Source organism: Biomphalaria glabrata, chromosome 10 (assembly GCF_947242115.1).
Source record: "Biomphalaria glabrata chromosome 10, xgBioGlab47.1, whole genome shotgun sequence".
Classification (NCBI taxonomy): domain Eukaryota; kingdom Metazoa; phylum Mollusca; class Gastropoda; family Planorbidae; genus Biomphalaria; species Biomphalaria glabrata.
The window spans coordinates 19,825,912-19,845,798 of NC_074720.1; the positions used below are offsets into that span (position 1 = coordinate 19,825,912).

At 36.0% G+C, this 19,887-nt stretch overlaps 1 protein-coding gene across 1 annotated transcript in view; it reads right to left on the reverse strand.

The window, feature by feature from the left end:
• LOC106054354 (low-density lipoprotein receptor-related protein 6-like) overlaps nt 1–19,887 on the reverse strand; it is a 43,733-nt gene that overhangs the window by 14,238 nt on the left and 9,608 nt on the right. The window contains exons 2-4 of the mRNA XM_013210173.2: nt 4,257–4,650; nt 2,259–2,438; nt 1,075–1,295 (exon numbers count right to left, since the gene is read on the reverse strand). Of these exons, the coding sequence (XP_013065627.2) occupies nt 1,075–1,295; nt 2,259–2,438; nt 4,257–4,650 (795 nt within the window). The remainder of the gene's footprint in view (nt 1–1,074; nt 1,296–2,258; nt 2,439–4,256; nt 4,651–19,887) is intronic.

Consider the following 19,887-nt stretch of genomic DNA (forward strand, 5'->3'; position numbering starts at 1 on the left):
CAACACATTTTTTTTTAAATTAAATAAAACTATCAATAAAAATGATACAAAATCCCCAAAATTATAGATTTGATTCAGGCTTGTAAATGGCCTGTGAATCAAAGAGTTGAGCTTACGAAATTGTATTACTTCCCATTTAGTTCACATCTCTAGACAGAATTCATGGAAAATGGAATTTAAATGAATCAATAAGTTGTTTTTTTTATATTTATTTACAAATATATTTTAATCATTTTTTTTAAAGAATTGATTATGCCTAAATTAAATTAAGCATAAGCCTAGTAAAAAAAATTACTTCCAAAACTAAGCCTTTCTAAGCATATCTAAATCCAGCTATGCTAATTAATTGAATCCACTTTCTAAAAGTTAATTCCACAGGGAAAGACAAACAAATGATGCCTTCAGGTGAACTTTGAGGCTAGAAAGTAAACAAACAAGAGAGTAGACTGTGTGAATGGCAATGTGTATCTCTGGGATAACAAAGACACACACACAAAAAACTCAAGTAACTTCACTTTAGAAAAGATGTATCCTGACTGCCAGGATCAAGAAATGACAAGTTAACTTAAAAGCCAGTGTTGAAGGTATAGGAAGATAGACATAATGACAATGTGGCCAATTATTCAATTGCTAAACTATAATGTTATTTACAATTGTCTTCTGTTTTATTTATTTCTTTAGAGTTGATTATGTTATGTCTTATCGTAGAATTCTTGTTCAAAGAAAACATTTAAGAACCATTAAGAATGATTTTAATTCAGATTATCAGTTTAACTATAAAAATACATCTTTTGTGATTTAAATTTTAAAAAAATGTTTGGAAGAAAAAATTAAATGTAGAAAGAAAATTCAGATTTTTTCCCCATATTAAACAAACAAAAAAAAAGTTTTCTTTTCTTTTTCCAAAGCTTAAGAACACTGAGTGAGATGCTTGAATAAAATAGTTTGAAAAAAACAAACAAACAATTTAAACATGGACTATGCATAATATGTGTTTATCTAATTTTATAAGAAACACCTGAAAGCTATTCAAGTCCATTCCATGCATATAAATGATTGGCTGTTTTCACTCACCTACAGGTTGTCTGCTCTTCATAAAAGCATGTATATCCATAGGGGAATAGATTTGATCCAGAACAACAGTCCCATCTGCACCTGTTAGCTTATTGCATGTCTTTATGGATTTATTCTGCCAGTCAGTCCAGTACAGCTGATTTTCAAAAAGGGTCAAAGCAAAAGGATGGGGCAGAGATCCATCAATAACTGAATGTCGATTCTTGCCATCAAAATCACAGCTGCATTGAAATAAAAAGATCTCTAAATAAGTCTCAATGGTTTCTTTTATACCAGAGGGGGATACTTGTAACCTTAGAAGAATCGTTAAATATTGAATAAAAGACAGATGTCCCTGTGCCTCCCCTAGCTAGCTAGACAATCTGAGGGAGGGCTTCAAACCAAGCAAATTTTCTTTATTTGGAATATCAAAAACGAATTAATTCTGCTGACGTCTAAAGCAGAAATGTCATCATAGTAAAATGAACTAAGGTGCAATAACGAAAGGGAGACAAAGTAGAATATGTAATCACAGACCCATAATGAAATAAGAGAGGCATGAAATTGCATGTAGGTCTGCAATAGTTAACAATTAATTTTTTTTTCTCTACATAATCTCCTTGTAGATCTATGCACTTCTCTCAGCAATACCAGTTTAAAAAGTAGGCCTATATAGTAATTTTCCTAAGCTAAAGGTTTAATGAGTTGACTAATAGTTTTAGACTTTCCTTCAGCCCAAACCTCCTGCTGGATGGCATCATGCAATTTTCCAACTGAAGACAACCGAGACCACAGTTCTAAATGCATAATATATATCACCTAGAAAGCCAATGTACTTGGAGGAAGGAAATTTCCATCTACTGATAATGATAACCTTTCTATAGAACTTTTTATGAAGAAATATGTTAAAATACTATTTGTCTGCTCTTTATATAAACATAGGGGAATAGATTTGATTCAGATGGCATAAGCTAAAGCCTTGAAAAGCAATCTGTAGATATGGATGTCATAAGCTAAAGCCTTGAGAAGCAATATACCTATGGATGTCATAAGCTAAAGCCTTGAGAAGCAATCTATACCTGTGGATGTCATAATTAAGTTAAAGCCTTGAGAAGCAATCTATACCTGTGGATGTCATAAGTAAAAGCCTTGAGAATCTATACCTGTGGATGTAATAAGCTATAATCTTGAAAATTAATTCATACCTATGAATGTAACCAAGTTTCCCATCAGCCCAATAGAGTTTTGAGGCTTCATAATCAATGGTTAATCCATTGGGCCAAAAGATGTTATCATTTATAATGACAGATCTGGTATCCTCATTTCCATCCATTCCAGCCTTTTCAATTTTGGGTGTTTCACCCCAATCAGTCCAGTACATGTAACTGTAATTGAAAAGGATAAAAATATAGGGTTTGGGATCTATTGTCTGAAGTAGAGCTAAATTAGGAAATTAGTTTTTAAAAAGTCATCTAAATATTTTTTTTCTGATTAAACATGCAAATTTACATCAACCTCTTAGTATCAGATTATATTTTGTATGAACAGCTAACAGATTAGGTTACAGGTCCTTGGAGAAGTCATAGCACATGTTTTATTTCCACATTGCCTATATGCCACTTGGGTGTTTTCAGAAATGTTTTTAGCATATAGCTTCATTTAGACAAAAGAAAAAAATGTTTTCAAGCTATAGTTATCAAGATTTTCTTTTAATATGGTATTTATTTGTGTATTACTAATGATGTTCACTTGTACTAAAATGAAAACCCAAATTGAGAAAATGACAATTTATTTATAGACCACTAAAAGTCCAGCCCAATCAATACAATTAATTTTAAAAGTACAATAAATAAATAAGAATTTTACTAAATTTTAGAAAGACATTTTTTAAGAACTGGAAATTATGACTAACTAGGCAGATGTACAAGGAGAACACTCACGGGAATTTAGGATTAAACGAGGATTAAGACAAGGAGACGCACTTTCCTGCATGCTTTTCAATTTAACACTGGAGAGAGTTATAAGAAATATACACATAAACACAAGGGGAACTATTACTAACTACTTCAGGAGAGAAAACATGGGTCCACAACCAACAGGGACGATATACAGCCAACCTCTACAATACATTGCTTATGCCGATGACATTGCCTTATTGGGTAAAGAAACCTCTGACATCGCTAGAGCCTTCATACAACTAGAAGAAGCATCTCGACCAGCAGGACTTGAGGTCAATGACAGTAAAACCAAGTACATCACAATGACAAGAGACAATCAAACAGAGGGACAAAATATCAAAATCAAAGACCACGAATTTGAAAACGTCCAAACTTTCAAATATCTAGGAAGTACTATTAATTTCAAAAATGACCTACTAACAGAAATAAAGGAAAGAATAGCAGCAGGCAACAGGGCATTTTATAGCACCCACCATCTACTTAAGAGCAAAATGATTTCAAGTAAAACCAAGAAAATAATATACAAAACTATAATAAGACCAGCAGCAATGTATGGAAGTGAGACCTGGACACTGACAAAGACATCTGAAAATTTACTTAACACTTGGGAAAGAAAAATCCTTAGGAAAATCTATGATGCCATACAGGATGAAACAGGGTGGAGGACACGCACTAACCATGAGTTATATCAATTATATGAAGACCCACCAATAGTGAACGAAATAAAAAAGAACAGACTACGTTGGGCAGGTCACCTTGAAAGAATGTCAGACAACAGAGGGGCGAAAATCGTATACAGGCAAAAACCAAAAGGCAGGCGACCCAAAGGCAGACCCCGAATGCGATGGATAGATGACGTGGAAGCAGATCTGAAGCAGCTTGGGGTTAGGGCGTGGAGACGAAAGGCCCAGGAGAGATCTGAATGGAAGGATGTGTTAAAGCAGGCCAGAGCCCTCCATGGGCTGTAGCGCCACTGGGATGGGATGGATAGGCAGATGTACTAACCATAACTAATATGACAATCTTGGCAGAAGTGACTACTGACTAACATTAACTAATGTGACTATCTTGGCAGTGACTAACATTAACTAATGTGACAATCTTGGCAGAAGTGACTAACATTGACTAATGTAAATTCTCTAAAGAAAATTATTAATATAATGTTCAACTACAGCAAAGATGAAAAACAAATTTTGTTTCTACTTTTATCAGATTATGGCTGAGTACCACATAAGTTCAACTTACCCATTTTGTGGATCTAAAGCAATAGCTCTTGGTTGGTCTATGTGATGCCAGAAAAGAACTTTTCGATGCTGTCCATCCAAATTACTCACTTCAATGCGGTTGGTCATAGAATCTGTCCAGTACAGCTTTCTACCAACCCAGTCACAAGCAAGGCCATCAGGGGAGTCCACTCCAACTGACACAACCACTTTAGGATTCTTTGTGTCATTCAGGTAGACCATTTTGATAACTTCCAAAGAGACATCTGACCAATAGATAGCAGCATCGTCATAGATGAAATCAACAGCAGCTGAGTCTTCCATGCCAGATATGATAACACTGGCATTGGACCTTGAACTTTTCACATCAATTATTTGGATGTTTCTGTGGTTGGCGAACAGAAGAAAGGGGTCAGCTGGAAAAAAAAAAAGAAACAATTTAAATAAAAAAAAAATAAAAATATTGATAAAAAGGAAAACAGTCAATATATGAATTCACATCTATTTTCATTACTCAATCTTTTAATAAAATGTACAGCTTTTACATATTAAGTATTGGGATGCATGGTCAAGAGGTTAAGTACGCTTGAATGCTTAGCTTGGCTATTTATGAAGGGGGCTCAAGGTTCGACACCTGACTCAAGCAGAGTTGTGTTTACTAAAGGCCTAAAGGCAGCACGGAAAAACTTTCTCCCAGATATTTAATTTAATTTTTTTATTTTATTGACAAGATTTAGTGGGCATTAATCATAACAATAGCAAATTGTATTTCCCTTTAAACCAATCATGACCCCAGGATTGCCAGAGAATCACTAATAGCTAACGAGTAATGATGCCCAAAGTATGGTCCATGAGCCATTTCATGCATGTGCGATGATACTATTTGGTTGCATTGAACTTCAGAAATTTTATTGTGGCAATGTGGGCCATGACCAGTGAGCTTCCTTTGTCACTATAATACAAGAACAATTAATGCAAACTTAAACTTATAAGAGCATATTTTTAAACACAATGTTAATGACAAATGTTGAAAATCTGAAAATAAAGGTGAAGTGATTGATAATTTAATGGCAGGTTGTCAGTAAAATATGGCAATCTCAAGTTTTCAAAATCAAGCTGTGAAACCAATTCATCAACAACTTATCTCAGCATATTGACAAAAGTAAACTGCCTAACTTTAAATACTTTTCCAAGGAGGAACTTGACCAACTACATTCTTTATTGAGACTAAATAGATTTTCACTAATTAGACCTCTTATTATTGACCATAAAGAGAAATCCACACTAATTATTGACACTGCATTTCAACATCCATTATTCAATAATATCAAAATGAAAAAAAAGGACAAAATATTATTACAAATGCAAATAAAAAAGCGAATAATTGAAATAGCAATATACATATACGCTATTGTGATCATTGCAAAATGGTTAATGATAACAGTTCTTACAAATAACATTGGAGCCCTGAATAAGAAAAGATTCTTTCCACCAATCAGAGCTATAACAGACCTGTCACATCATAAGAAAATTTATCAGAGGACATATTTTTTCCCCTAAATGACTCTCAATCCTGATATTATCAAAGAATGCCTATTAGCATGTAATTGACAAAAATAAGAAGAAGAACATGTGTATGTATTACAGAAAAATTTGAAGGCTTTGCTAAACACACTAGAGCAGTGGTGTGACTTAGACAGGCACTGACAAATCAAAAGTGATGATTGAATTACAGAAGAGTAAGCAAACAAAGCTTAATGCAGGCACATCAAATTAGTCATTTATCACAGGAACTGCTTAAAAACAATTTTTTAGCATTAAATTTATTAACAGAGATGTGTGGATTAAAAAAAAACAATTATACTATTTTTTTTAGCATAAAATGTGAAAAAAACAACAAAGAAATGATTATTGGCTTTCATAAGGAAAAAAGGGAAAAAATAGCTTTCATAAAATAGAGAGAATATTAATTAACAAACTTTTTAGTATCATGTAATTAAATTGCAAATAAAAACTATATCATAAACGTACAATAAAGATTAAGACAGCTAAAGCAAATGTCCTCTTTTAGTGTTCATAGAAAAACTTGATCAATGTTTTGTCATGCTCATATCTGCAGTTTTTAAGATAAGATAATTTTATTGGTCCAAACAAATGGAAATTTAGTTTGACTTTGATAGTCCAACTTGGCATTACTACTATAACTATAACAATATATATGTATGCAAAAACAAACAACATTCACATCAGTAATATAGGTACACACACAGCCAGTGCTTTATGAATTAGGCTTCTACTGTATTTCTCAGTGACAACAAGTGACCTTACAACACCCTAACTGAAAGTTGGATAAAGGAGTTTTAAAATCTTTCTGTTCCAGCCTTAATGGAGAAGAACCGGCCACTTCATCCAGATCTGGTATATCTGTTGTTAAATGGGTGCAAATAGTCTTTAAGAATTTTGTGTTTTTTGGAAAGGCATCTTTCATGAAAAAGTTCTTCAACAGATGCCATGTTCAAGTGATATATGATGCTTTTTTATTTAGTCTATTTAGTCAATGTCTTGTGCCAGTGAAGTATTACCATACCAGCAGGTGATGGCAAAGGTTCAACATCTCTGCCTGGTTAGACAATCTGAATATTAAAAATACAAATAAACTAACCCTAAACCCTAAATGCTGCTAGTAAGATCACTTGACAACAAACATGCCATGACTTGGACACTTCTTCAAGAAATGTTAAGAACACTAAATAGATTTTAAACACACACATACAAAACCTTTGGGACATGACTTTATCACAAAGATGCAAGTCACAAAAACAAACAAAAATATTCTTTGTTTTCATGGCAATAAAATGAAATCTTTCTATTTGATGTAAATTTCACATGCAATATTTGATTGAAACTGTTACATGATTGTATTTTTCATTAGCATCTTAGTAATATTTTACCTGTATTACACTACTGTTAAAGAATGTCTTTTGGGATTAATAAAAATTATTAATAAATTGTACAAATTGTTTTAAAACTATTTTTTCTTGATAATGAAAAAATGTCAAATTTTAAATTGAAATTTGTTAATGCTATGCTATAAGTCAACTAAGTCTCTTAATATTTTTTTTTTAGTTTTCTTGAACATGAATATTGTGCTAATATGAAACTCATCAAGGGATAGGTAGGCTATAACAGAATGTTACTACACTTAGTGATGCTTTTGCCTTTTGTAACTCTTTGTCAGGTTTGGTAGGTGTATAATCACTGGAATCCTAATGCAATAGTTAATTGCCAGGGCTCCTGAACAAGAAAACTCACTCTGTATTATATATAAGATAAGAATTTTGGATTAAGTAAGTGACCAATGGTTTAAAAGAAAAAAGAAGTGGCTGCATTACTAACTCAGACATGTTCACAAAGGATAAGCAATGATGGTGCAAAATGTGCTATTCAAGTGTATTTACTACATGCATGTACATTTGAATGGGTTCACATATCAATACGTAGTTTATATTATATAGATATTCAACTAATTTTGTTCACAAACTATGATTCTCCATAAAAATAGGACCGCCAACCCCCCACTCAGAGGGCTAGAGTGGGAAGGGCAGTACATGCAATCGCCCTCCCCACAACCCCACCGAATCGACCAAGATACCAGAACGGGAGCGACATAATATAAAATTTATATATTAATTCAACTAATTTTGTTCACAAACTATGATATCTCCATAAAAGTAGGACCGCCCCCCCCCCCCAATCAAAGGGTTTAGGTGGGAAGGGCAGTAGAGTTATTGGCCCCCCCCCCCCCAAATGGCAAACAGGGAATGACATAATATAAAGATCGGTTAAAATATCAATAACAAGTTTTAATCATATAGATATTTAATTGATTCTGTTAGCAAGCTGTGATTTCTACAAATAAATTGGACCGCCCCCCCCACTCGAAAGTGTATGGGGGGGGGGGGCAGGATTGATACCATTGCCCCCTCCCGACCCCACCAAATCGGTCAACATACTGAAGGTGGGGGGGGGCGAGTGTGTGTGTGTGTGTGGGTCGATCGCCCCTTCCGCCCCCCCCCCCTGATCCGCCAGTGATGTATATAAATAATATGAACTCATTCCACACCATGAGATCTGTTTGCTATCTGCTGGAGAAATGAAATGACTGGATCCCAAACATGACTGAACCAGTGTATTTCTGAACTGTGTACACCACGATGGATAGCAAGGCTGGGTGCACAATGGTCCCAAGAATGAACCCCTAAAAGTATGCAAAGAATAGGGGTCCTTATATATACTAGTTTATATTGACAGTGATGATGATTAAACTAAATAAAAGGTCTGGCTGTAAATTTACCAAACTCATCCAAAATGAGATAAAATGAGGTATAAAATTAATATACAGAAATCAATCAAGTTCAACCATTGTTGTAGAATTCATGGTAGTGGATGACAACTACAGAAATACTTTTGATATAAGGTAACTATGACTAATATGACTTAGTATCTTATAAATATATAATTCTCTTCATGGCTCAGGAGTCTGGACAAGAAGTAAACGAAAGATCACTCTTTTATTTCTGCAAGTTGGACTAGAGTTACCTTCGAAAAAAAAATGAGGGGGGGGGGGGGGGAGAGAACAAGTAAGTATTCACCCGTCACAAAATAGCAGAGCCGGATTAAGCGTTGTGACCAAGAAGTCATGAAAAGATCACTCTTTTTTATTTCTACCCCACATAGTTTTAGCGTGAAAAAAAGAGGGGGTGGGGAGGAGAACAACTAATCTACTCGGTATTCACCCGTCACTAAATAGCAGGGCTGGACTCAACCGTTGTGCCTTGCGTGTAGCGAAGTCATACAGTATATCATAAAAATTATATTTCCTACATAGATCACGCTCAATAGCAGGAATTACCAAATGTTTCAATCTATCTATGAGAATTGTTGACCTCAAATTCTACATTAGTTTGAGGCGGGAGAAGCTTCTTTCACCATATTACGGGATAATGTTTTATTTTATCACGCGTATGATTGTCATTTTCCATATTGAATGACACCCCAAAATGACAATTTTTATCTATATATTTCAGGAGATTTGTATGAGTTTTCTAAAGATTTTAATAATTTCCAGAGATTTCCAGGATTTTTTTGTGTGTATACCCTGCAAAATAGCGGCGTATACTATGCCACCGGTTGACTACTTTGATATAAGTTAACTAGCACCAATGCGACTTTCTCCAGATTTTTTGGTGCTAAATTGCTAAATAGTTGGGGACCAATTATATGACCACAGCACAGATTTTATTACTAGCATGGAAATGTTAATTTTATCATAGGAAATTATTCCTGAGTGAAAACTACCATGCTCAGTGAGAAGTGGGTTGAATAGGAAATTGGCGGTTAATAGGTACAATGATTAGTGAGTAAAGAAATTGTAGGTCAGTGGGCTCAATGATTAGTGAGTAGATTATTGAATGACTGAAGAACTTTGGTGAGAGTAAATGGTAAACACTTATTAAAGAGTTGAGTCTTCATATGTTGTTAAGAAACTAGCAGAAGTATAAACTCAGAACACACACACTATAATTACTTTCCATTTGATATCTTTCAGCTTATGAACAAAAATAAAAACCTAGACTACTTACTATCCCTGTTCCCCCCCCCCCCCCTAAACTTTACATACAAACATTCTCTCGTCTAGTCCACCACAGAACAAATGATTCCCTTCACAGACACACACATACACCATTCAGTTCGTTCTCTGACACCTCAATGGGGACCACCTATCACCCCCTCCCCTCCTCCACAAGTCCCCATGTCCACCACAGACCAGCACAAGTGAAACCCAGCAAAATTGTACAAAGCCGGTTGCTTTTTATTTTTAAACCTCTCCTCCCCACCCCTCCCGCCAACAAAGTCTTGACACTTTCAGTGCAACCTCCCAAGTCTTTCTTCCAGTATAAAAAAAAACACAGCCATCTCCCTCCCCCCCCCCTTCCTTTGCCCATTTGTTTTTACTTCTTGCGCAGTTCTTTACTTAACGGAGGACTCCCTTCCCTAGCTCACCATTCAGCAGCATTCAGTTGGTTTTACCTGCCACACAGCACTTGTTAAAGGGGGGGGAGGGGGAGAGAGCTGGCTAGAGGCCAGGTGTGATAGCAGTTCTTTCAACGGTTCTAACACAGTTCAAAAACTCTACAGGGATTGGAAAAGTTGCCTGCCAACTTTATTTGACTAACTAGATCTATAGATCTACTAGCTCTTGCTTTTTTTTAAACACACATCCGGAAATTTTCTTTCAGCACTTTTTTTTTTTTTACTTTACATTGATTTCATTAGAAAGGGGAGAGGAGAAAGAGACAAGAGAGAGAGAATGAGGAGAGTGAGGAAAGGAGAGATAGGAAACAGGAGAAAGTGCGGAGAGAGAAATGGAGCAAGAGGACAGAGAGAGAGAGAGAGATATTTGACATCATCCATGTGTAGAACTTTACAACGTCGCTACAATGTTTTACTTTGTTCCCTTCAATGCTATTAATAACCTTCTCTTCCTGAAATAAAATCGTTGGTCTCTGATCGAGCATTGCGACCCCTTAGATTTCAACAGGCCAGTCAAACTGTTGGTCATCTTCTGATTAAACGCTACAGCTATATGTCTACGACTGGAGTTGTGCTCAAAGAATGAAAAACATTGATAGATTTCTACACCAACAAAAACTTCGGGAAGCACCTGTATCAATGTCATCCTAAAAGCAACACCGCCAAACAGATCACGCCCCATCCTTTTTTTTTTCCTAGAAAGAGCGCATTTTTTTTGTCCACATTGCCATAAGTAATGTTCCATGTTTAAACAAAAATTGTAAGAAACAGATGCAGTTGAAATATTCCTAAATAGATCTCCTAATCGCTTCAAAGCTAGGTGGGGGAAGCAACGAGAACCCTCGTGCCACTAACGTACACAATGTTGAACGCGCTACACTAACATAGGATTTACTGACATGGACAAACTTAACCTCAGGCTCAGGGATTCTCACATTCACGAGTATCAAGTATAGGGTGTATTCTTTAGCACAGTGTTTCTCAAACTTTTTTGTCTGCCGGCACAGTAAAAAAAAAATACACAAATTTAGCGGCACACCACGAAGAGCAACAGTTGTTTTATAATAAAAAGAAAAAAAGATTTTACCTATTTTTAAGTATTACATTTAATGTGAAGGATGTGCCTGTTTTTGAGAGCAAATGCGATCTAATCGAGGCTCCAAAGTCGACAAACTCACATTTCATCGTCTATTGTAAGAAGTCTCTCTCTTTTCTTAGACTTGATTTCAGTCAGTAAGTTTCTTAGATTGTTTATTTTGTTGAGCCCTGATGTTTTCGATGTATTCCTTTGTTTGCGCTTTTACAGCTGGATGTTTTGTTTCCAAGTGTCTCTTCAATTTGCTTGGAACAAGCGCCTCATTCGACAGAGTTGCATTGCAGATCAGACAGAATGGCAATGGAACATCTTCAGGTCCAGAAGATATGAAACCATATCCGATGTAATCTACTTTGTACCTTCGTTTTGGTTCCTTGCTTTTCATTTAACACTTTCGCAGTTTCATTCTTGCTAACGTATTTCTCCATGGATAACAATGAATAACGCTTATTGATAATGTGTTATTATTAGCATACAACTAAACAATTCACATGAAACACATCGCTATTATTATTGTTACCAATTCAAGAACTGCTGTGCGTCTGCTAAGGCGCCTACATTTGAGTCATTATAATAATATATATATATATTGGACTATTCCATAACCTGAAGAGCTAACACCCCTTTCCGTCACTATGGAGCGCTCCACTACTATTACTGGTCGTTGTAAGTGGGGATGTCATCGCAACGTAAAATAAACATTTAATAGTAGACAGAACTGTGTAACACTACACGTGTGGCGTTCTGAAAACTCCCGCGGCACATCCGCAAATCTTCGGCGGCACACAGTTTGAGAGACACTGCACTTTAGCAGTATCATTTATAACGTACTTTTCTTCTTCTACCCCCCCCCCCCCACGCCCGATTTCGTTGTCCGTGCTCCTTTTGTTCTAGCTCTATTGTAATAATTTATTTTTTTTAATTCATGAAAATGTTTTTAGATGTTTTTATGACAAAATTTTTTGTCATACTTTCTTAATACGATGATACGCATTCATAGCGGGAATTTGAAATAAATATTTTGATATTTGTTCGTTTGCATCCTAGGGCAAATGACGTGAACCCACAGAACAACAAAACAAATCAAAATCGTTAAACGGCATAACAGAACATTTCAAATGAAACTGAGCAAATCCACGGAGTATCTGACAAGAATACGTATCAGACATACTTTCCTTTTGTAGAGCTAGGGGTGATACTCTTTGTTTTCAACGCACCACTGGCATTCTGTTGCATTTAGTCCTAGATTGTCCCACGAAGACCTAATTTGTGGAATAAACAAAAAATTCATGCCTGTCTTTCTTCCATTTGTATCTCTGTATTTTAGAACGTCACAAATCTCTCCCTCTCTGTCCCTCCTTTCGTTCTTAATCTCCTAGTTCCTCTTTCTATGTGTAATCTTTTTCCAATCTACTTTGACAGGTATAACCAACATACAAGGAGAAACCGAAAGTCTTTAAAGAGTTAGTACATTTCAACTAATTAGACTAATGACATTGTTATGGCTTGTGGTAGTAGAAGTGAAAGAAGGTGTAGATAATGATGTGAATGAATGTCAAGTTAATAATGTGAATGAAGGTCTAGATAATGATGTGAATGAAGGTCTAGATAATGATGTGAATGAAGGTCTGGTTACTGATGGGAATGAATGTCTAGTTAATGATGTGATTGGAGGTCTAGTTAATGATGTGATTGAAGGTCTAGATAATGATGTGAATGAAGGTCTAGTTAATGATGGGGATGAAGGTCTAGTTAATGATGTGAATGAAGGTCTAGTTAATGATGTGAATGAAGGTCTAGTTAATGATGTGAATGAAGGTCTAGATAATGATGTGAATGAAGGTCTAGTTAATGATGTGAATGAAGGTCTAGTTAATGATGTGAATGAAGGTCTAGATAATGATGTGAATGAAGGTCCAGTTAATGATGTGAATGAAGGTCTAGTTAATGATGTGAATGAAGGTCTAGTTAATGATGTGAATGAAGGTCCAGTTAATGATGTGAATGAATGTGTAGTTAATGGTGTGAATGAAGGTCTAGTTAATGATGTGAATGAAGGTCTAGTTAATGATGTGAATGAAGGTCCAGTTAATGATGTGAATGAATGTGTAGTTAATGGTGTGAATGAGGGTCTAGTTAATGATGTTAATGAAGGTCCAGTTAATGATGTGAATGAAGGTCTAGTTAATGATGTGAATGAAGGTCCAGTTAATGATGTGAATGAATGTGTAGTTAATGGTGTGAATGAAGGTCTAGTTAATGATGTGAATGAAGGTCTAGTTAATGATGTGAATGAAGGTCCAGTTAATGATGTGAATGAATGTGTAGTTAATGGTGTGAATGAAGGTCTAGTTAATGATGTGAATGAAGGTCCAGTTAATGATGTGAATGAATGTGTAGTTAATGATGTGAATGAATGTCTAGTTAAGCATGTGAATGAATGTCTAGTGAATGATGTAAATCAGTGTCTAGTGTTCCGCGAGGCCTAAATAGGTGTCCCATGAACTACTGAAATAATTCACTAGTAGGCCACCACATGAACTACTGAAATAATTCACTAGTAGGCCACCACATGAACTACTGAAATAATTCACTAGTAGGCCACCACATGAACTACTGAAATAATTCACTAGTAGGCCACCACATGAACTACTGAAATAATTCACTAGTAGGCCACCACATGAACTACTGAAATAATTCACTAGTAGGCCACCACATGAACTACTGAAATAATTCACTAGTAGGCCACCACATGAACTACTGAAATAATTCACTAGTAGGCCACCACATGAACTACTGAAATAATTCACTAGTAGGCCACCACATGAACTACTGAAATAATTCACTAGTAGGCCACCACATGAACTACTGAAATAATTCACTAGTAGGCCACCACATGAATTCACTTCTCTAAAAAAAAAAAAAAAAAAAAGCAAAGTGTTCTTTTAAGGAAAAGTTTTGGAAAACACTGATGTAAATGAATGTCAAATGAATGATCTGATCGAAAGTCTAGTTAATATTGTCAATGAATGTCTAGTTAAATGATGTCAATGAATGTCTAGTTAATAATGAAAATGAATATCTAGATTATGATGTGAATGAAGGTCTAGGGCAGAGACGGTGATGCGTGTCTCAATGCCACCTACCACTCTAAGCATCATAACAGACAGGTACACAATATGAATATTTTGACAGCGAAGCTGTAGATATCACTACAAACGAATAAAGCAAAAAAAATAAAATAAAATAACCCACTGTAATTTTTGAATATTTTTAAAGACATTCAGCTTAAAATGTGTCAAAGTGACAGCACTCCCAGCTAAGCCAAAAAAAAAAAAAAAAAATTCCCATGTAGTTCTAATTTCTGAAGCTCTGGCAACATAAACAAACGGTAACGTAAACAGAGGGTAAACTGTTCGGGGAAACCCGAGGAGCAGTCACTGAATAAGACACAAGAACCCCAACGAGAAAGATGTTACATCGAAAATGTAAAGATAACACACACCAGTGACACTAAATGGTCTTCTAGGCTGAGACGTGAACACACTGAAAGGTAGCAATTAATGGCAGCTCAAATAGGACGAGGACGTCCTTTTTCTATTGTAAATGCATTGAAACAAGCAAAATAAAAAAAATACTTCTAAAAACATCTAAGATTAAATAAGAGGAAGAACTCCACATTTACAGCCATACATCTAAATAATGTAATATTTATTTCCATTTTTCGATATTAAACACAATTAATGAATTACCACTATTTAATTGACTAATTGTTTTGAAAAATCTGATTCATGTTTTGTTAGAAACAAGGAATGATTGTGCAAAGTGTTAACTTGATCTGGGAATAACGTGTTTAAAATGTGTACCAGTCAGACAGAGTGAGTTGATAGAAGCTTGGTAGAAACGGGAAAAAACAATTACAACACGGTGGACAGATCGATACGGATTTTGTTTTTTAAATGGCAGTAAAAGTGTTTAGGATAAAACTAATAAAACTAAACTGAAAATTTTAATGTAATCCTTATCCTATGGTAAATGTAAGACTAAACCCTGAATAAATCTAACTATTCCATATTCCAATCCTATATAATAACTCTGCACAGAGAGGACACGACCTGACATCTCTGACATATGTTGTAGAGAAATCCACTTTCAAATATATAGTCCAGTCTATGGTGGAATAGCACTGATGACAGGAAGAGATGATGACATTGAAAGCAGAGTTCATTCCTACGTCTTATGTGTATGAAGTGCAGACCTACGGACAGGTCATTCCTACGTCTAAATGTGTATAAAGTGTAGACCTACGGACAGGTCATTCCTACGTCTTATGTGTATAAAGTGTAGACCTACGGACAGGTCATTCCTACGTCTTATGTGTATGAAGTGTAGACCTACGGACAGGTCATTCCTACGTCTTCTGTGTATGAAGTGTAGACCTACGGACAGGTCATTCCTACGTCTTATGTATATAAAGTGTAGGTCTACGGACAGTCCATTCCTACGTCTTCTGTGTAGGCCTACGGACAGTTCATTCATACGTTTCTGCGTATAATGTGTAGACCTACGGACAGTTCATGCCTACGTGTTCCGTTTATGGCGTGTAGGCCTACAGACAGTTCATTTCTAAGTTTTCTGTGTATGACGTGTAGGCCTACAGACAGTTCATTCCTACGAATCTCAGGTATAGGCCTATCCTTTGAATAAAAAAAACACAAGGGTTTCAGAAGACCAAAAGTTGCAGTTGAACCTATTTTAAACACGATACAGACGGACGGACAGACAGGTTGCGCAATACCTAAAGCAGCCTTTACTACGAGAGCCGAAGAAGACTATCTTCCCACATCTACGATAGAATCTTATATAATACAGACGTTACTACTATGCATCTAGTCAGGCATATTAACCAATGGCCTAAATTCTGCCAAGTCACTGGTTTTCCTAGGGGAAAGAAGCAACTATGACCAGTCTAACCAAGCCATTAATTAAGTTGAAGGCATCAGTTATTGCGTCAATGTGTTCACTCGTCAACAAACTAAACAAGCAATAAGTACAACTAATTTGTATACGACTCATTAGATCTATTCTGCATTTTTTATAGGTCATGACTTAATTCTTTGATTGAAAATAAAAGCGAAACAGTTCTCTGTTTAATAATACTGTATGCTAGATGGAATTTTGCAACACTCCAGTGTAGGGTCTTCTGCATCCCATGCACGCTTCGTAACGATCGCTGACAAAACATTTTCTCTTGACACGTTTGACAACAGTCTGGTATTATGTACGTGTCCAGGCCACACAATCCCACGGAAACGGGAGAACTTCCCTTCCAACACAAAGCACAGTCGCCTTTTATGTTTCTGGTACAAGTCACAATAGCCACATCAAACAGGTGGGAAGAGGATGGGTGGGGGGGGGGGGCAGGGGAGGAGAGGGGCGACAGCAACGATAGGAAGACACCGGTTTTTGACGAAATGAGACAAAGAGACGGTCTCTGCATAGTGTGAATGGACAAAGGTCAGGAGCATGACACAGAACGGTTAGGACCAACAAGTAGCCAACTGGTGAGCCAAAGGGAATACTAAAGAAATCGTTATGCGACTCAGTTAAACACACACAAAAAAATAGCAATGACCAGACATATTGATACGACTCATTCTAACAACAAAGTACTAAGCCTATTGGGAGTACAACAGAATTTTTTAGCAAAATATTACTACTACATTATTTCAGCCTCAGAAAATGAACAGCATAATGTTATGCCGAATGCTCATGTCTAGAGCTTAGCGTACCGTATTGTATGGCATGACACTGAACTGTCTATTTTTATTGATTCCAAAGTACATCTCGATGATTTTATTTGCAAAGTTTTGGTTCAAACAACTTTTAACAACCTTAATCAACAGCCTTTTGTCTGCCTTGGTCAAGGAAAGAAAAGTATTCAACAAGATCACAATGCCTTGGTGGTGTTAGAAGATGTATTTCAGCACAGATTAATGTGAAATGCATTCGTTCCTCTACCGAGCGAGAACATGTAGATGTGTTCTATTTTCTTAATTTCATTGTTCTACAGCTTGGTATCCCAGAGATGATCAAAACGTCTGTGAATAAACATGTAGATGTGTTCTATTTTCTTAATTTCATTGTTCTACAGCTTGGTATCCCAGAGATGATCAAAACGTCTGTGCATGAGCATGGGACAAAGGAAACATCCAAAGAAAAAAAAGGACAATTGAATAGAGAGAAGAATAAGAAAGTAATAAAAATGAAGCAAATAATATTGTGCACTCATAGAGTATGTTCGGAGGCCGAGAGGTAAAGCGCTTGACTTCTGAGCCGGGGGTCCCGGGTTCGAATCCCGATGAAGACTGGGATTTTTAATTTCGGGATCTTTGGGCGCCTCTGAGTCCACCCAGCTCTAATGGGGGAACAGTAAAGGCGGTTGGTCGTTGTACTGGCCACATGACACCCTCGTAAACCGTAGGCCACAGAATCAGATGACCTTTACATCATCTGCCCTTTAGACCACATGCATGCAAATCTAAAACTTGCCTTTCTCTGGTCTAGGTATTGTGTGTTAATCTGAAGATGATAGCAAGACAAGGACGGACACAAATGAAATGCACACATCAGAGACACAGATTCACAGAGGTTCTCACAACCAATAAGACATAGAAAAACAATTCTTTTGATACACCTTGTATTTCTAGAGTATTTGATAGTTGGTATTCATTTCGTTTCTCATAGTAAATGACAAGCAGCTAAAAGACTTTCTGAAATTCTCAGAGCATAGTTCTGAATAACTGAACATGTCTGTAGGGTCTTCTAGTGTTTTCTATTCAGTTTTTTAGGATAATAATAATGAAAAAAATAATAATTTAATCTATATAACGGTAATAGCAAACATAATGTAGGTTCAATAACAAAACAAAACAAAAAACACAAGAGTTAAAATGACAAACTAATGTAAACAAGTTTTGAACAGATAGGTTTTAATGATCTTCTTAGAGTGAAGCGTGTTGTTTGTCTGAGTGCAATGGGGGCCAAGTTCCAAGCCTCTGGTTCGTGCACTGAACAAGCCTGCAACTTTTGAAGGAGAAATGTGGCACAAGTAGAAGCATTGAGTCCATGGATATGGGGACAGACGTACACAATGATCCTATATTACCAAACCTATGTAACAGATGAACATCACGTATTTATTCTGAGCTTTCCATCTTTCCCTCTCCCTTTATCTTTCACTTGACGAGAGCTACAGACGTCCAGGACAGTTTCCAAATACACCGTTCAATCAAGAAACCGTTCTCTCAGAACGTCGTACGTGAAGAAACAACGCAAGGGAAGAGGGGAACCCATCACGGCTGACAAGAACATCAAAATACTCTTTTGTTTCGTCTTATTTCTGCCATTAAGTTAAGTGTGGACTTATGGAGCAGATAAACTGTCTAGCTAGTTGATGAAGCTTAATTATAATGTAAAAAAATGTTTTTTTTCAAACAAAGCTTATCTAAGGGGAAGAATCATAAAATCATTGAAAATCACTGCCCTTTATCTCAATAATGCAGGAATAAGCTCCCATTTTACTGTATAAAACCAAATTAATTAATTACCACTAACTGATTAATAAATTTATTAATTTTTGTTATTGATTCATGTATTGTCATCGACTGTGAATAATTATGCAAAATTGTAACTTAATCCGAGAATGGGAAGTGGGAGAAATAACGTGCAGAATATGTAAAAAGGAAAATAGCTCCACAGATAGTCACAGCTCTCAGGAAGTTGCATTTCTGTCACTTTTTCCATACCAAATTAAATTATGAACTATAATTAGTTAATGTTAGATTGATTCGTTTTTTTTTTATTGTTTTTTTATTAGGTAGGCGTACAGCAAATAATTGTGTAAAGTTTCCACTTGATCCGAGAATGGGTGTGGGAGAAATCACGTGTACAAAACTTGTATCAGACAGAGTGAGTTGATATAAGTTTTGTAAAAAAAAAATATATAAATTTTAATTGCTTTATTTTTAATTCGTGAAAATTGAAACAAATTAAATCGGTAAGTTCAGGGACGACCTTGGGCCACCGCAACCTATGCGGCCGCAGTGGGCCCCGCACTTTCATAGGCCCCGCGCTAATTCTAGGTGTAAATTATTAAATTAAACCTTTATAACTTACACAGGGTTCCCGCGGACTCCTGATTTTCCAGTAGTTTCTGGAAATTACAAAATATTGAGGAGTCATTCAATATGTAATATGCCAATCCAAGTCAATAAGTGAGTAAAGAACTGCAAGGTGAAACAATAGATTTGAGCAATGGATTCGTACAACAACTTGATGACTTGGCTAAGGAAACAGAGTTGATGGGTTTGTTCAGACTCTTGTGCAAAGGAATTGCATGGATGTTGCAATCTTTCCAGCCAAATGTCTAAGGAAAAGGCAGTATGATAAATCTGTGGAAAAC